This window comes from Magallana gigas, chromosome 1 (assembly GCF_963853765.1).
Source record: "Magallana gigas chromosome 1, xbMagGiga1.1, whole genome shotgun sequence".
NCBI lineage: Eukaryota > Metazoa > Mollusca > Bivalvia > Ostreida > Ostreidae > Magallana > Magallana gigas.
This window is the reverse complement of record NC_088853.1, coordinates 41,666,489-41,683,825: the sequence shown is the minus strand read 5'-3', so window position 1 is coordinate 41,683,825 and position 17,337 is coordinate 41,666,489. Positions and strand designations below refer to the sequence as shown.

At 31.4% G+C, this 17,337-nt stretch overlaps 2 protein-coding genes across 2 annotated transcripts in view; both read right to left on the bottom strand.

Annotated features, from left to right (window-relative positions):
- Window positions 1–2,745: 2,745 nt before the first annotated feature.
- Window positions 2,746–17,337, bottom strand: part of LOC105342635 (cell death abnormality protein 1) — a 93,209-nt gene continuing 78,617 nt past the window's right edge. The window contains exon 12 of the mRNA XM_066067377.1: window positions 2,746–3,958. Within this exon, the coding sequence (XP_065923449.1) occupies window positions 3,627–3,958 (332 nt within the window). The 3' untranslated portion in view covers window positions 2,746–3,626. The remainder of the gene's footprint in view (window positions 3,959–17,337) is intronic.
- LOC136273537 (multiple epidermal growth factor-like domains protein 10) lies at window positions 5,737–13,677 on the bottom strand. Its single transcript, XM_066078099.1, has 9 exons — window positions 13,595–13,677; window positions 12,930–13,157; window positions 11,846–12,100; window positions 11,572–11,709; window positions 9,983–10,120; window positions 9,511–9,651; window positions 8,567–8,707; window positions 8,074–8,211; window positions 5,737–5,840 (listed from the first exon to the last, which is right to left on the bottom strand). The coding sequence occupies exons 1-9, from the start codon at window positions 13,647–13,649 to the stop codon at window positions 5,737–5,739; spliced, it is 1,338 nt and encodes a 445-aa protein (XP_065934171.1). The 5' UTR covers window positions 13,650–13,677.

The window sequence follows — 17,337 nt, the reverse complement described above, 5'->3', positions numbered from 1 at the left end:
TATTATCAAACATGTTTTAAAGACAGATATACATGTAATCAAACATTTTCAGATGAACCAGTAGGCACATGTTACTCAAATGACAAAATCAAACAACAGAAACAATGGTTAAAAAACTATACAGCAGACATAAACACATCAGTTTACTTCTGACCTGTGTTATGTTATGTGTAACCACATCATGCACATAGTATAGATAAATGTATACATGAATCACACTTTGAATAATGTCCAATAGAAGACAAATGATAGGGAATTGTGATGAGAACTGAATTTTGAAATACAACTAATCTATACATTGAATTCAAAACACAAACAATGCATATCAGATACAATTATAATACACAGCAGTTAACTTCTGAACTGTGAAAATCTTCCAAGAAAATTTTATATACATAGCATTTGTTATACATATTTAAAATGTAAAGCTTGACAGACATATGTATCTGCGAATAGCATCAGATTTTCATCTTCCTATTTATTGAATGCAGTTTTCAGAATAACCCAAATGTGCTGCATGAGTGTCTGCCCCTATCCTGAAGCTGTGACCCTTGTATAGAGCAGGGTTCAAACCAACAAAATCAATAATATTAGTAAGATTTTTCACTACAAATGTTGGACATGGCAATACATTTACCTCTTAATTCTTCAATAGGTTTTTGCCAATCTACAGCCAAAGACTCCCTAAGCTTTCTGAAAGATTCGTCATATGTTCTCCAAGCAACATCCCCATGCAGTCTTTGCATTTCTCTAATAAAGCTCATGTATTTTAATAAATGGGGAGTTTCTGATGGGTGTTTCTGAATTCTAATGTTAATAAAGATAAGAAAGGCATCAGTCCACTGACTGATGAACATGGGGGTTTTTGATTTTAAACTTTGCTGCACATTAATGACCCCTGGAGTAATGCACAACATAAGAGGTTCTTCATCTTGGTGCGACAATAATACTTTTAAATTAAAAAATTCATTCGACCAAATTTTTGCCTTTATCTTTTGTGGAATTGTTGCACCAAGAGGAATACCTTCTGTTACATAGATAAGATTATCAGAATTGAATAAACCTTTGTTTGTGCCTACTGGCTCACCTGTGTTTTCTAAAAGTTGAGATACTACTGACAGTATAGGGTTATCTTGCATAGACGAAGAAGCAGTCGTTGGTGTAGGTAACTCATTGACGGTGTTTGCATATGTAGCAGATGCAGCATTTTCTAGGGGTACCACTGTACTGCTTGATGCATCAGAGTTGGGTTTTTGCAATTTAACAATTTCTTGCGCAAGTCTTTGGTAATCGATTGCTTCAGCCTGAGGTTTATGTTTTGCTCTAGTACCTTCACTTGTCTCCACAGGATGTTTGCGTTTTGGCATGGTAATTAATGTCTACAAGATATTTTAAAACTGTTAAAATCAATTTTCTAAATGTACCCCATATACAATTAATGCAACTTTTGAGTGTACAAATTTACACTCAAATCATGCGGATATAGGTGCACACGAGCTAATTATTATTTGATTAATTGCAATTTTTGACACACAAACATTTAATAGGAAAATGCAATTATAAGACTTGCGTCAAAAAAGTGTATATCTTTAGATTCACATGTAAACTTACATATATGTAACAATACACATAAAGCATGTGTGCATGAATCTGCATGAGCATATAAAAATGGAATCGATGCATGTGCATTAGTAATAGTCCACATGACCATGAGTGAGAAACAGAAAAAATAGTCCACACGACTCTGCATACTGACCAGAAAAATAGTGCACATGACTCTGCACGTGAACCAGAAAAAATATTGCACACGACTGTGCATGGGAATCAAAATTAGTACACACGACTCTGCATGTGAATCAAATTAGTACACACGACTCTGCATGTGAATCAAAATTAGTACACACGACTTTGCATGTGAATCAAAATAAGTACACACGACTCTACATGTGAATCAAAATTATTACACACGACTCTGCATGTGAATCAAAATTATTACACACGACTCTGCATGTGAATCAAAATTAGTACACACGACTCTGCATGTGAATAAAATTGACTTCGGGTATTTACAAACTTGTTGACAGCTGACAGTTAAAGTGACGTAGTCAAAACATCGCGCGACTAAATGCCGCACTCTGATTGGTTAATGTAAACAAAAAGGAAGATCAGCTAAATACTCAAAAGTACTCAAAAATTAGAATTACAATTATATTATAACTAGACTACTATTTTTGGTACTAGCATAAAAATAACATATCACAATTTACATAAATGCTATTATTTACAATAATGCTGTAATGGGATATACGTCACGGGCACTATAAAAATCGTAACATCATTTTCTTCGAACTCTAAACACCCTCCTTTTACAGTTTTATGATTTTTTTTTTTTAGATATTTCTCTTCTTAAACTGACATTTCAATTAACTTTTCTATTCAAAGTAACATACGATGTTTTGTACAAATTAGTTATACACTGTACCAAAGTTCATGAGTCTGTATCCCAATATATACAGAAAGACTAATTTTTTGAAAGTATTATATAACGTGCAATATTAACGATAAGCATACAAAATAAAATCTGAATGCGTAAAAAGTATTTTATCAACTGAAATTAATGATATAATGTTATATCCAGTGAGCAATTATTTAACATTCTAATAAGTATTTTTTGCGAAATATATTTTCTTAACATACAAAAACCAAGGAGAATGAGTCAGTTTTATTCTTGATAAGATAATACAACAAATACATGTAAAACAAATATATAAAAATCCGAACAAGTGATTTTTTTAAAATCAACTTAAGAAAGAGGAAAAATCAGCGCCTTCCTCAATTGTTGGTGGTGGTATCCGTGACAATGGCGTTTTCTTATCTTCAAAGATTTTTTTGTTATAAGATTATAAAGAAATGCATCCGTTCCATGATTGTATCAGTAAAACGTACAACAAAATACAAATTATGTACTTTCGTAATGAACACACACTGTTATCATGATTCAGTGAAAGCGTTTGAAGTGTTGTTTGTATGAACTACGGCACATAATAAACTGATATATAGTTAATGAATTTAATAATCATTCAAATATCGACATCTTCACGTGTTTTGTCTATAACAAAACTTCAAGTCAAGTTTCGTTATTTTTTTTTCCAACTGCATGTAAATATTGTCACATCGCCTAAAATGCGCAATTACAACAGCATCAGGCACGTGGTGTCTTCACCTTGCTTGGCTATACTTAGTCTGCATTGCTTAACAACTAATGTGTCAAATGACGAAAGTAACCTAAATATTAAAGTTATACATGTATCGTTTGAAAAAAAACCATAGTTAACATACATCCACCTGTAAAAAATAAAACATATAGATATTTAATTCTGTTGAATGACGGAATCGTTGCAATAAAACCGAATAAATTTAATACATACAAATTATTCGATTCATAGAAAGATGAGACACAATTCTTTACATGGTTATCACATTGACACAGCTTCATTTATTTCATCTGTATATTGGGCTTCCATATCATTGAAATCAGCTGGTAAAAAAAAAATCATGAACTTTATTGAATATCGGAATCGGTGAAAAAAACTGTAACGAATAAGTTAAATTCATAAAAAATCAAATCAGATCGCTTCATAGATATTATCAATTGCAGTATCATGGTATTCGGTTTCCGCTATTGCAGTATCGTTATATTCGGTTTCCGACAGTTCGCAGTAATATTCTGACTTCTGTGAAGATGACTCTCCATGACACTTAGGACCTTGAATATTATCGTCGTACTGAGAGGAAACGTCCTCTTCATAAATATTTTCAGTTGCATTATCATTGTATCCTGTTTCCGGCAGTTCGCAGTAATATTCCGACATTTGTGAAGATGACTCTCCATGACACTTGGGATCTTGAATTTTATCGTTGCACCGAGAGGAAACGTCCTTGTTGTTCGGCTGTTTTTCTGAAAACACATAATTATGCATTGATTCAATAAACACGCCGTTGTTTGATATCCACGTTCCATTCTAATATCGTTCATTTAGGGAGAATGGGTGGTCAACAAAATACCTATCAGAATGTCTTTGGATTTTTAAATGTGATTTTTAAGCTATCAACTATTGAGAGTATCATTTAGTAAAACATTACATGTACAGCTGTATATATATTAGCTTTGAAATAATAATATTTTTCTATTTTGTTATTCAGAACTCTTTTTTCTGAAGGAGATAAAGACACTCTAAAATGACCACGTCCATCCAACCCTCCTTAATTACTTTATATATCAGCTTTGGTTTTCATTGACCACCAGATCTCTATCCTAGATTACATGTATAATTTAATATCAATATTTTATCATGCACTCCCTACGATTCTTTTTCTTTCATTTGGGATATTAATGACTTGAGTTTCCTATAGATTTTGTTATTAAAATATTTAAAAAATACGTTATAGTAATATATCACCGAATACGTACACGTATTCATTGTAACTTAAAATTTGAAGATTATAGTTAATTTTTACAATCACATTTTGTTTTGTAAGCAAGCCTTTTTTGAAATCAATTCTTAATGCTGTAATCTACTTACTTGAATTTTGTAATACTGTACTCGACATATGATTCTTCTTTCCACGCCGCCTGTGTGATCAATTTAATATTTCAAAAAAAAGTGTTAAAGCATTTATTAATGATTGTTAGTTTTCTCGAAAAAAAAATGAATTGATAATTATAAATTGATAAATTAAAATTCAAATATACCTAAAGTACCAAACAAAAAGCAATCAATTTGAACTGGATGCAAACGATTTTTGTATAGAGATTTCGTAATAAAATAATACATTCTTATCCTATATGATGCGTGTTTAGATAAAATCAAAGAAATCATTAAATAATGGTAACAGTTATTTTGAAATTGTAATTTAATGCATTACTTTAAGAACATTGAGTAATGCTAATGATTATTGAACACCCTAATTCAAAAAGTAATGATAATGTAATGCTTTACGTTATAATGTAATTTGGTCCAAACCTGGTCAAAAATGTCTTCATTTAGCTTATACATGTATGATATACATGTACGTTTTTACATGAGCACTTTAACAATAATACCTTTTGTATACTTTGACAGTCACTGCAATCGCAGTCAACACTCCTACTGATACCCCAATAGCAATAAACATGGTCAAGTGTCCGTTTTGATATCCTCTAACGCCATTTTCTTCATTTTCCTGAAATGAATTAGAAATAAAAAGAATAACAACTGAGAGAGAGATAGAAAGAAAAAGAGAGATAGCGAGAGAGAGAGGCAGAAAGACATAGAGAGAGAGTAAATTTGTTTCGACTCTGCACAAATTCATAAAATAAAAGCTAAAACGATAAAGGGAAAACGTAGAAGACAGTTTAACGTTTGATGTGTATTAAAAATTGAAAAAAAATATAAAGTACTAGTGGTAAAAAAATATAAAATACTATTGGTAAAATAAACTTTTCTTCACATTTATTAAAAAAATAAAAATAAATCTATTGTTGTTTAGGTTGGCAAATTATGTTTCTTGTATAAACAGCACAGTCGATAGTTAGTTAATTCTGGTATCAAACCCACTTTGATGATTACGCCAAGGAAGTAGCAATACAAATCAGTTCTGCTTTTGAAAAATACTCGCATTTAATACATTTGTGTTATGTTCTAAAAATAAACATGCAAAAAGGAACAATATTTTTTCGCCTGATCTAAATTTTTATTACTGATATACCTGTTTACATTGTCCATAGTCACACCGATGATTGTTGCAAGAACTATTGCAAAGTAAGTCGCAATTGGGCCCGTAGTACACTCTTTGACATGCTAAATGAAAACAAGGTTGATCTAGATACGCGTATAAACGCAGACATGATGCATTGTGGTTTTAATTTCATTTATTGGCATTACTTTTTTAACTTTTGTATTTTATTTTATTCAGGTAAATATATCACAGAATGCCATGATAATACACATAAAATCCATTAAATAATTAAAAAAAAACTCGAAATTATCACAGCACTATTCAAGTCCATCAGAATAAATTTGTTCAATATTGTTATTATATTGATTTAATGACATACAAATGATAATCTTTACCTAAGGATAGCCTATAAAAGCCTTGTTAAAAAGTATATATTCAATGGGGTCCCTATATAACAGTTCGGTTAATCACAAAAAAGTGCACTACAAATTTACATAATGGAATTTAGGCAGGATACTGAAAAGGAATATACCTTATAATAATGCTTTGAAAAATGACATGTTTCCATTATTATTCTTATAACTTAAAAGGACTTACAATACATAATATAAACATGATATGTTACGGTATGCATTTTCAATGAATGCTCTGTAATGAGAAATCAAAACAAAGGTCTTAATCCATTGGATTGCTTTGGTATGCTTTACTGTGCATTGAGATTTGAACAAACACACCTACGTGTACAGAACTCTTCCAAACATTTCAACCTAAAACTTTAAAACTTCTTAAAAATATATGTACAAACATCAAGTAAAAAAATTAAAACAACTTAACTGTTGATATGCAAGAAAGATGTTTTGATGTAAATATATTTTTTCTTTCTATGTTCTTTCAAAACCGTAGTTTTTTATACAAATATCTTTTGAATCAAAAGAATTAAATTTGAAAAGTATTGTGTAATTCAATTCAATTAATCTTATAATATATGGCATCAAAACCGAGTTCAAATTTTGTTAAATGATATGCTATGGGATGCTATTTGCTAACGAACAAGAAGTAAATGATACAAAGACCTTAAACAACTGTTATACGGGATATAAACTTACAGTAAACTTTGAACTCATTGTGAGGCCCAAAAATTAACTGGGTGCCAAAGTCTAAACACTTTAATATGTCAAAATGCTTGCATATAAGTACATGTAAACCATATATTATAACATTTGAGATTTTGTGAATAAATTAAAATGTTCCCTCTGTAAAACTGGCCTTTTGATATTTTCAGATCTGATAATATGCCATGTGATGTTCCATTTTATACATGATGAAAATTCCTATCCGGTTTTGAATTATCCCTCTTTTCGTAAAATTAAACACTTTTTTTCAGATGGGCTTAGCTTTAACAATGAGAGGCAGAGTCTTACAGATTGGCTAATTTGGAAGTAGATACATTGAAAAAGTCCACACTGTGTTAATATAATATGACTTAATATTTATGAATATTACTATTAGAATCCAAAGGCGATAATTTTAAGTAAGTCATTAGGGTTATTACGACTTTTTGTATGTGTTTTTTGATGCAGAGTTCGGAACATCAACGAATGACCAAAAACCAGCAGTCATCATCAGCTATATTTAAGTTAACAACATACAAAATTTTAGAGAGGAAATCAAATAACTAGTGATATATTTAATGTACTCGCTATCCGCTTCTTTGTCGGAAAAGCTCGAGAAAGCGATTGGGCTTTCCTAAAAGCTTGCATTACAAAAAACAATTTACACTGGAAGCATGTGTTATTTACTTTAGCTGCATATCTGTAGCTTCCAGTCTGAAAAAAATCAGTTTGAAGACAATTCGATTTTTTCAGACCGGGAGCTACAGGCTATAATTACCCTTTAAGAAATACATTTTAAAATGTGCTGGTGTTGATAAACTCACACAAGAGACGTGAACATTTTGTTTTGTTTAATTTTAACAATAAAAGATAGTGACTTTAACACTTATTATAGAAGAATATTTATCAATTGTATGCTTCTCTGAACATCTATGAATTCGAAATATTTCGGTTCTATTTGAACTCAACAAATATATCTTTATTATACATATTAAACCAGCTAAAACATATATTATCTTTATGAATATAAGATAACGAAAGAATTTCAAAAAAGAAAATATATTCATTTACAGGTATTTCAGGATTTCATTTTATAAACTGTATATTTTAAAATGTCCATAAAACAAGTACGACGATTAATATTTACATTTTTCACAAGGTATTTTTTATTAAAATAAAATTATCATTTTGATTTTTTTCGCTTGAATTTAAACTATTTGATTTATTTATCTCTATATCTTACTTATATTGCAGTACATCCCATCATATCGAGCCCCACATCCCTCAGGACACGCCCCCGTCTCCTTGTCACATGACTGTCCTTGATAACAGTGACCACAGTTACTACTGCAATTTGTCCCATACGTTCCGTCGTCACATTCTATTATAAAAAAAAAATATCTATACAACTGTTTCTTATATCGTGAATATTTTTTTATGTTTTTTTAAATAAACTTTATCCTTCATTTCATCTCCTGAATGTCCGTATAAACTGTTTGCATATATTATTCATTTTTTGATAGTTCTGTACATATTTTGTTTACGTACGCCCAAAAATAAGTAATATCTTTATAGCAAGATGTTGACTCCATAAGATGTACATCCTAAACAAATATTTATTTTCAAGTAAGATATTCCACATGCTTAAACATGACGATGACGTCACTTTGTGGCGATCAAATTCTAAGATCATTATGAATGATGAGTATTAACCTTTCAACATATGATTAAATCACCTTTATTACACATGGGCCATCTCCATCCGTCAACGCATCCTCCATCACACTCTCCAGTGTTTTTGTCACAAGCCATTGAATCTTTGCAATATCTACTACAGTTTCGCGAACAATTTTGTCCGTATTTTCCAGCTACACATTCTAAAATCAATTGAAAATGTAACATTATATGCTAGTTACTCTCATATTTTTTTTCTCAATACGAATGATTATGAAATCATGATAAATTTTACAACAGGCATTTATTTAGGGTAACTTTCAAAACCACCATATTTATCCAATATGTTAATTTTTTACATCACTAGATTCTTAGGTCAATTGAATACTTTTTTTTTATCTGGGAGTTAAATTTAACCAATTCTTTCTTCTTTTTTCTTTTTTTTAACGAGTCAAAGTCGAAAATCTAATGTGTTTGGAAAAAAAAAACCTGAACTATTTAATTGCTTAATTTTCATATTTGCCTTTGACATTCTATTTTTTTTCCTTTTTTACCCTTTTGATAACGTTTATTGTTTAAAGATTGCCATAAAGTAAAACAATATCTTTCGTTTAGTTGATTGAAATCAAGCCGTTTTATGCTTAAAATACAGAAATGGCGGGAAAAGGTAAACTTTATGATTTCATATTTTTTAAATTGTGGGCACTTCAAAATTAAACATATTAATATACTTCAAGTGTATATCTGTACAAAGAAAACAAAGAATTACAGTAAAATGATGATGTTCAATTAAGGGGGCCATATTAGGCTCAACCCATAAATATATAGTCCTCCAGTGTAAATGTATGCTTTTTTAATGAATAGTGTTCATTAAAAATCTGTCCATGAAACGAAAAAAATGCATGACTTCGCCCTTATGTTTTTTTGTGAAACGCAACTCTGGTGTTTTGCAACAAAGTGTATTGCATCACTAATCTCCACACTTAGGATAACATCAGCAGTGTACCTTTCGTACATACTGGCGACATCCAACCACTCATACAGCCACCTAAGCAGGCTCCAGTCTTTCCGTTACAACTCGATTCATTATAACAATTCTCACTGCAGTTTTGCAAACAATTAATTCCGAACATCCCCGAAGGACACTCTTAAACAAAAAAAAAAAAAAAAGAAATAAGAAATTATATTCAGTCTTTCAAAATTGTTATTCATTTATTCGATTTTGTAACTTGAATACACTAGACTATAAATATTTCATGTCATGTTTTTTTTCCCTAAATTTACATCTGATTAAAAGTCGTTGTAAATCGGAAATTTTAAAACGAATCATGCAAAGCTTTATAACATAATTGCTTTTTTTATTACGAAACAGTGATTTTAATGTTTACCACGTAGATGAAATAAAAAAAAATACAAAAAATAATGTATTAATTTTGCATATGTTTTACATGTAATACACATTGTAATTGTCTTTTTACCTCTTTTGCATCTAATACCATGATACCCAGCCTCACACCCACTGTGACAAGTCCCGTTGACATGGTTACAATGTTCTCCATTCAGACAATGTCCACATTTCTCTGAACATCCGGCTCCATACGTACTATTCTGACAATCTACATGTATGGTGATATACTGAATAAACGAAACTCTGTAAACCACTTTTTTATCAGTTAAATGTTACCTCGGGTTTAACGAGGGATAAACATGTTCGTACCGAGTAATAACCGCTTCTAAGCATCCGTTTACTACGCAGCAATGTTAAGGCGTCCCGATGCTAAAATACGACTGGAAAACGATATTTTTTTAATCATCGTAAAAATACTTTGACCGGGAGTATTTCTTAAAATCTATGATACATTTATTGACAACAATGTTAAACATTGCATTTTATGCATTTTTGTGACGTCATATGTACTTTGTAATCTCGTGACGGGCGAGTCCTAATAATGCGTATGATCTATTTAAATTGCATCGGTGCAGGTGATTAATGACATTAAATCATACATTTTTTTCAATAAAAATCATTTGTTAAGTCATATACTTTGAAGTTCTTGCTTGGGAAAGAAATAGATATTTCGTGTATGGAAGATAGTGTTGAAACATTCCACAAAATCATCAAAAAATTGCACATTTTTACTAATCAAAAGCGATTTACAAAAAATTGGGGTAAATCCGTAGGTTTCCCAAACACGATTCACATTAGTACTTATATTCTCTACCAATATTACGTAAAATATTCTAAAATTGTGTTGATCTTTCACCTGCGCCAAGCTGGTTTTACATGCATAAAAATTTCTTCATTCAGTTGTTTACACGTAGCAGGGAGAGTCTCCAAACCACTAGTTTATAAATAGCCTTTTACTTAAAACGAAGCTTTAAAACTGCCGATTATTTGATACTGGTTTTTAATAAGAATGAATTCTGTACGTCTCACATTAACGGCAGCATCTGTGTAAAGGAAACATGCGGTATTATACTGGTTTGATATAATTCACTTTTAACGTTAAGAAACATTCCCTGAGAACTATCGACAGGAATGCAGATCGTGACGTCAAAGTTAAGTATGACGTCATATCGTATGAAGTACAGACAAGTGACTTTCTACGTATCGCTGTAAAATCAATCGGGAAGCCTTAACATGCCCGCGTAACCTAAACGAATGCAAATCTTTTGAAAGATTGATTCACGGTGATGATTAGTCACAAGGGCAAGGCTCTAAAAATTTCGCCGTATATTTCTTGAATGTGAATAAAATTGTTTTACAGAATACTAAACTATGCAACTCATTTGCAAATATTCACGGCGGCAGGGAAGCCGGTTTTAGATTGCAATGATTAATGTAACGGCCCCGAAATACTTCAGCTTATTTCACTGACCTATTTACTAAACAATCAAAGCTTGAAGATCGGTGCTGTAGTTTTATCTGATTTTCAAAATAACCAAAAATTGGCATTTGGGAGGTACTTGTACTATCACCTTTTTTTAACTATGCTTTAAATGACATATCCATTTGAATGGTAAACATGATTTTTTTCTCTAATAATCAGTTCAATGATATACTAACGTTGTTCACAAGCCGGCCCCTGATATCCATCTGCACACCCAGAGCAAAGACCGGTCTCTATGTGGCAGCGACTGTTGTTACAACGAGCTGGACACGGCTGGGAACAGTTCTTGCTAAAGTATTTAGGATTCGGGCAACCTTCATATACAATATAAACAAATATGCTTAGCTTTCTTTTTTTAATTTTAGAGTTTGTATTTTTTCTACACTATATTCATCAATCTGTAATTTAACTTTTAAAATATAAAGACAGTGTAATGCAATCTTAACTTACCATATACTTCAAATTCACACAGTTCGTTGAAAGCATATTTGGAGTAGTAGGGTGGTAAATTAGTTGATGTCCTGTTGTTGTAGTAGATGACGTATCTACCGTGGTGAGTACAGTTCAATGTTATCACAGCTGGAATATTTTCATTGGTAAAATGTTGGTTGTCCTTAAAACAGAGAACCCCGTCTTCTTTTTTCGTCGTGTTTGATATGTACACAGAAAATCCCAGAAATCTAGGGACATATCCATTACGGGGACCTTTTCAAAATTATGTAAATCCAAATCACAACTTGACTTATTTTTCAGTTAAAGCTAAAGTGAATATGTGGAATGCAAATGTGTTTCTAACATTTTAATGCAAACATCTTGGTTTAGTGGATTATACTGCGTTCTGTAACTTCTTACTGAAACTCTAAACAAATCTTTAAATCTAACTAAAAAATATGAAACAAAATAGTTTAATAAAGGGAATCGAAATTATGCTGACATAACTAACATAATTTACGCTGTTTTCCGCTAGGTTAAAACAGTAGACCTGTTTAAAATAATTGTTCAATTTTAGTAGTTTCCTAAAAAATGGTTTTCACACGGAAAAATATACCGGACAGTAATTCTACCCGTAACATTGTTTTTCCTAAAAACAAGCTTCTGATTATAAAATAAAGTTTAGTATAGAAAGCAGCTTTGACAAAGACTATACCCTCAAACTGACCGTGTAACCCAGCTGCCGAAAGTTCTGATGCATTATGAAACGTCTCTTGATTAAAACTGTTGATAGTTGACAAGATATCTTTAAAAAAAAGACAGCTAGAGAAAGGGAGAGAATTAGATAAAGAAAGAAGAAGAAGAAGAAGAAGAAGAAGAAGAAGAAGAAGAAGAAGAAGAAGAAGAAGAAGAAGAAGAAGAAGAAGAAGAAGAAGAAGAAGAAAAGGAAGAAGAAGAAGAAGAAGAAGAAGAAGAAGAAGAAGAAGAACAAAGAGAGAGAGAGAGAGAAAAGAATATTTTGTCATGTCTTTTGTAACAACTGGGCATTTTTACTAAGGTTATTAAAGCGACATATTTTCAGTGTTATTTAAAGAATGCTTACCCCAAGGATCGTTGTCTGTTCTATAGTATATGGTGATGTGATGGACACCGAGCATATCACCTAGGTCAACACGCCAGAGGGCTGTCTTATAGTTTTCCTCGGATATAGTACACTGATATGCCGTAGCTTGAAGATTTGTTTTTAACCCATCAACAGCTTTGGAAGCGTCGTAATTCCTATATTGATAGGGATGTAACTGCCAAGCCGTTTTGTGTAAAGCAATGTTTTCTGAAAAACAAGAAAACAGTTAATTCAAACAAAGAGGTTTGAAAAATTTCATCACAGAGAAAATATAACAACGTAGTCAAAACATATTCGAAGCAGTTAAGTCCACGTTAATTCCACTGTATGAGAAATGAAATAGTAATTAAAAAAATGAAAACGTAAAATACAATTTAACCGCTTTCTTGATTAACTATTGCTTTTAAAATTGATTAATCATTAAAACATCCCCTCTTAATGATTAAACATTGTAATGAATTAAAGAACAAAGTGTGTTTTGGGACCTGTTTTAAATGGTAAAAAAAATTGAGAAGGGTTGAGCATAGAATATAAGGAAATAAATATAAGTTACAAAGAAGAGTTATTTTACATATAAACAAGTGCTCGTAGCTGTATGAATAACACTCGAAAAAATGGAGGTAGGAAGAGAGATTAATAAATACCGTAAGTGTATACAATCACTGGTAAAGTACAGCACACTATAGTTTGTAAAAGCATGGCCTTTTCGTGTTTTTTTTTCTAAAAGAAAAAGAAAATGACGATGCATATCATAAATATACTTGTGGGCCCATTTAAAATAAGCATACTGAAATATTAAATAAGTGTTCATATGGATTTCTAAATTGATGCTGTTTATTTCTCCGAAATGTTGCTATGAATGCTACCAGTAAAACGAAATTAAGGTATATTCTATAGGGTATAGAAAAGTTTAAAATTACAGCTTAACCATTGTTCCAAGATATATCGCAAATGCCACTCAGGCAATTTCAAAATAGAAAACAATGTTACAATTGCAAAGATGTGTGTTGAAGTATATGCTTTAGATAATTTCCATAACAAATGTTTATTATTTCTTACTTTGAGACAAGAAAACATTTAATAATAATAGCATTGATATGGTTGATATCCCGCGATACATACTTGTCAGGCTGTTAAAAAACAATGATAATCTTTTTTAATGTATTCAGCAAAATATGCATTTAATGGGTCCGAAACATTTGATTTATCAAGTGTTTAGATAATTGAAGAAAAGTTTTTTCGGTTGTTTCACTGCACCATTTTTACTTTAATCGATATCTTCCCCAACCGGTGCTACTTAATGGTCAATATTCATCAAGTTTGTGAAATGTTATTCCAATAAACAATTTATTAGAGATTTTTAGTCATACGAAACTTATAACGTGTACTTATACCGGTATGCGTTCACGTTATAGCCGTAAGCATAAAAATACTTTAGTTATGCATAATACCGGAAGTGCTTGAAGAAGCAAACCAGCAGGGGGATTTAAGGTAAAAAAGTTAATTAAGTTACTTGCTAATCTAAAAAAAGTTACGAGTAACTGAGGGTGATAAATGCACGTTTTTGAGATTTCTAAAGAAATATGGGACATTTAAATCGTGAATTCTTTAAACAACTTTTCTTCATATTTTTAAGTTTGTTTACGATATTTACTAGATTTGGACAGGAAATCTACTTTATTTGCTGGACGAAGGAACACAAACACAATATTTCCATGCTCTACTTCTAATAATATGTGGGGGATGGAGGCTGGAGGGGGAGGGGGTGTAATTCGTGATTGTGAAAGAATTGAGTGATTGTCACTTCAGTAACTTTTAAAGGTAATTATCCATACGTCACAAAACAACGTAAAAAACACGTGTTTTTACGTCTTATCCATGCCAGATCTAATTGAGACCTGAACAATGTTTCAAAAAAACAAAAACAAAAAAACCCAAAACAAACAATACAAAAAACAAAAAAAGCTTACTTTAAAATGGATTTTGAACACAATCTGTAACTGAAGTGACAATCACCCAACTAACGTACGGTCTGCGCATTCTAACCACTATGTCTAACATTAACACAATTAAACAACGGAATACATGTTTCCGTATTGTTCAAATTCATTCACTTATACGAACAAATGTTTTTTGGATCGCAATGGTCGGCAAATACATATTTAACGCTAAAATCCTGCAATTGTAACCTTCCGCATATCGAATTATATTTGAAACTATCCACTTTACCTCTAAATTCCACGGACCAAACGGTTAATTCCACGTAGCTTAAACTTTGATTACTTAACTCTTAAACATTAAGCTCACATCCGGCTAATAATCGTTTACTTCTTACATTTAATGCAAAATCACAAGTTTTTGTTTGGGGTGCTCGACATTGTAAGACTAACCAATCTGCGTGCTGCCGTAATACATAGTACATGTGTACTAACCTATAATAAAAAAAAAACATAAGTGAAATGATCCAGAAACTAACAAAGATTTACTATCTGTAACATAACTTTTAGTCGACGAAGCTTTTTTTCTTCTCATATGAAATTGTTGTTTCAAGTAAATATTTCAGTAAAGTGTATGAACCTACATGTTTTGAAAATGAGAAAATTGAGGTGTTTTTTATGATGCTTAACAACAATAGACTGCTACAAAGGTGTTTCATGTAAAGGCATACGATCTAAGTAATTTTTTTTAAATGACTAACTGTAAACGATAAACCCTTTGTGTTTTAAACAAATTCTGACGCTATTGCAAGTACAAACAGTGTACACAATTTATCAATCAAGTTGCTTTCTTTTTTAAAAATAAAACATATACATGTATAACAGCAATTTACTTTGCAAAAAAATGTTGTTTTTTTATAATAAATTTGTAATATCCCAGCTAATGTTATTTTTATTGTTATTCTGTGGTTGATGTTGCGTAATTGGGACCATTATTATATATTTGATAAATAGTTTCCATTTCTAACCTATTTGAAATATTCCGTTTCCATCACATATTAATGTGCATGTAGATTTTATAAACGTTGTTGAGTAACAACTTCATGTCGTTGGTATACGTGAACATTTTTATTTGCTTTATTTGTGTATGTTTAGAACTGAACACTGCTCGTAAATAGGCACTGTCCGCCCTATTTCTCTTTCATCACCGCTATCCCTACAACCCCTATATAGTCCGTAGACCTTTGAGTAGTGTAAAAAACATTCTCGTAAATAGGCACTGTCCGCCGTATTTCTCTTTTCATCACCGTGATCCCTACAACCCTTATATAGGTCGCAGGCCTTTCAGCAGTTAAACGATTTTTTCTCGTAAATATACACTGTCCCCAATATCTCTCTTTCATCACCACCATTTCTACATCCCCTATATAATTTAATTCTGGTTGTAACGCGCTTTCTGATTGGTTAAAAAATTAGTTTGTATCTTATAAAGAATGATGCCTACGTCATGGTAAGGCTAACGTCAACAAACGTATCAATACGCCTGACGTTACGTTTGAATGTTGTTTACATTTACGTCATTTTAAAGGTCAAATGACCGTTTTTATCTAAATTGAAGAGTAAAAAAATAAAATTTTATTTACTTCGCGGTTTATAAAGCGTAAACTGCCCCAAACCATTTCATATCGTATAAAACAATAAATATTGAATTCATTCCTTAAATAAGCTGCAGAACTCTTAGCGGTTAAAAGAATTTTGCTGTAGAGGACTAACCGTTGTTAACAGACATCTTTTCTCGCCGTGTTACTCAATGGCGATGAAACTATTCAATATAGTCAAATATCCCCCTCTCCCCCCTTCAATTTTATTATATCAAAACCAAATCCTAATAAAACATTAAACAGATGATGTGTATCACATTAATCTCGATATTTGTTATGATTCTCTAATAGCTGTTCACCTTTGACGTCACTAAAATAGTCCAATTCCCGAAATTTGATAACGAATAAAAATATTGTCATTTTCCCTGCATATTTTGCCTATGGATATATAGAGAACAGGTGTACTCAAGTAGGTATTTTACATTTTTTCCATACATTTATACACATTATGATACTTAACGAGGCCGGGTCTAATTAGTTCTGCCCTAGATTTTTTAATGAAATTTTTACCTGAATTTCTACTGATATAATTATTATTTTAAGATTAAAAAATAAGACATTTACCACACCGTTTGTTTAGGGGGTCATCTCAAAGTTTGTTAATCTTTAACATAGGACCCTATGGGATTTCGCCTGAAATGTATCAATTTTGTTCATTTTTTTTAAACTTCTGCCCTAGGGATTTCTTTTTCTGTTCTACATATTAAAGTTATTGCTAAAAGGCATCAAATGGTCAAATAAAAAAAAACCTTTTACCTCCTGGTTTGTTCCAGGGGTCTTATCAAAGTT

Coding starts and splice junctions, on each gene's coding strand:
- LOC136273537 (XM_066078099.1), bottom strand. CDS start 13,649: ATGCTTTTACAAACTATAGTGTGCTGTACTTTACCAGTGATTGTATAC. Junction 9,652..9,982: donor TGGTATTAGATGCAAAAGAG/GTAAAAAGACAA, acceptor TTTTTGTTTAAG/AGTGTCCTTCGGGGATGTTC. Junction 8,708..9,510: donor GTCGCCAGTATGTACGAAAG/GTACACTGCTGA, acceptor AATTGATTTTAG/AATGTGTAGCTGGAAAATAC.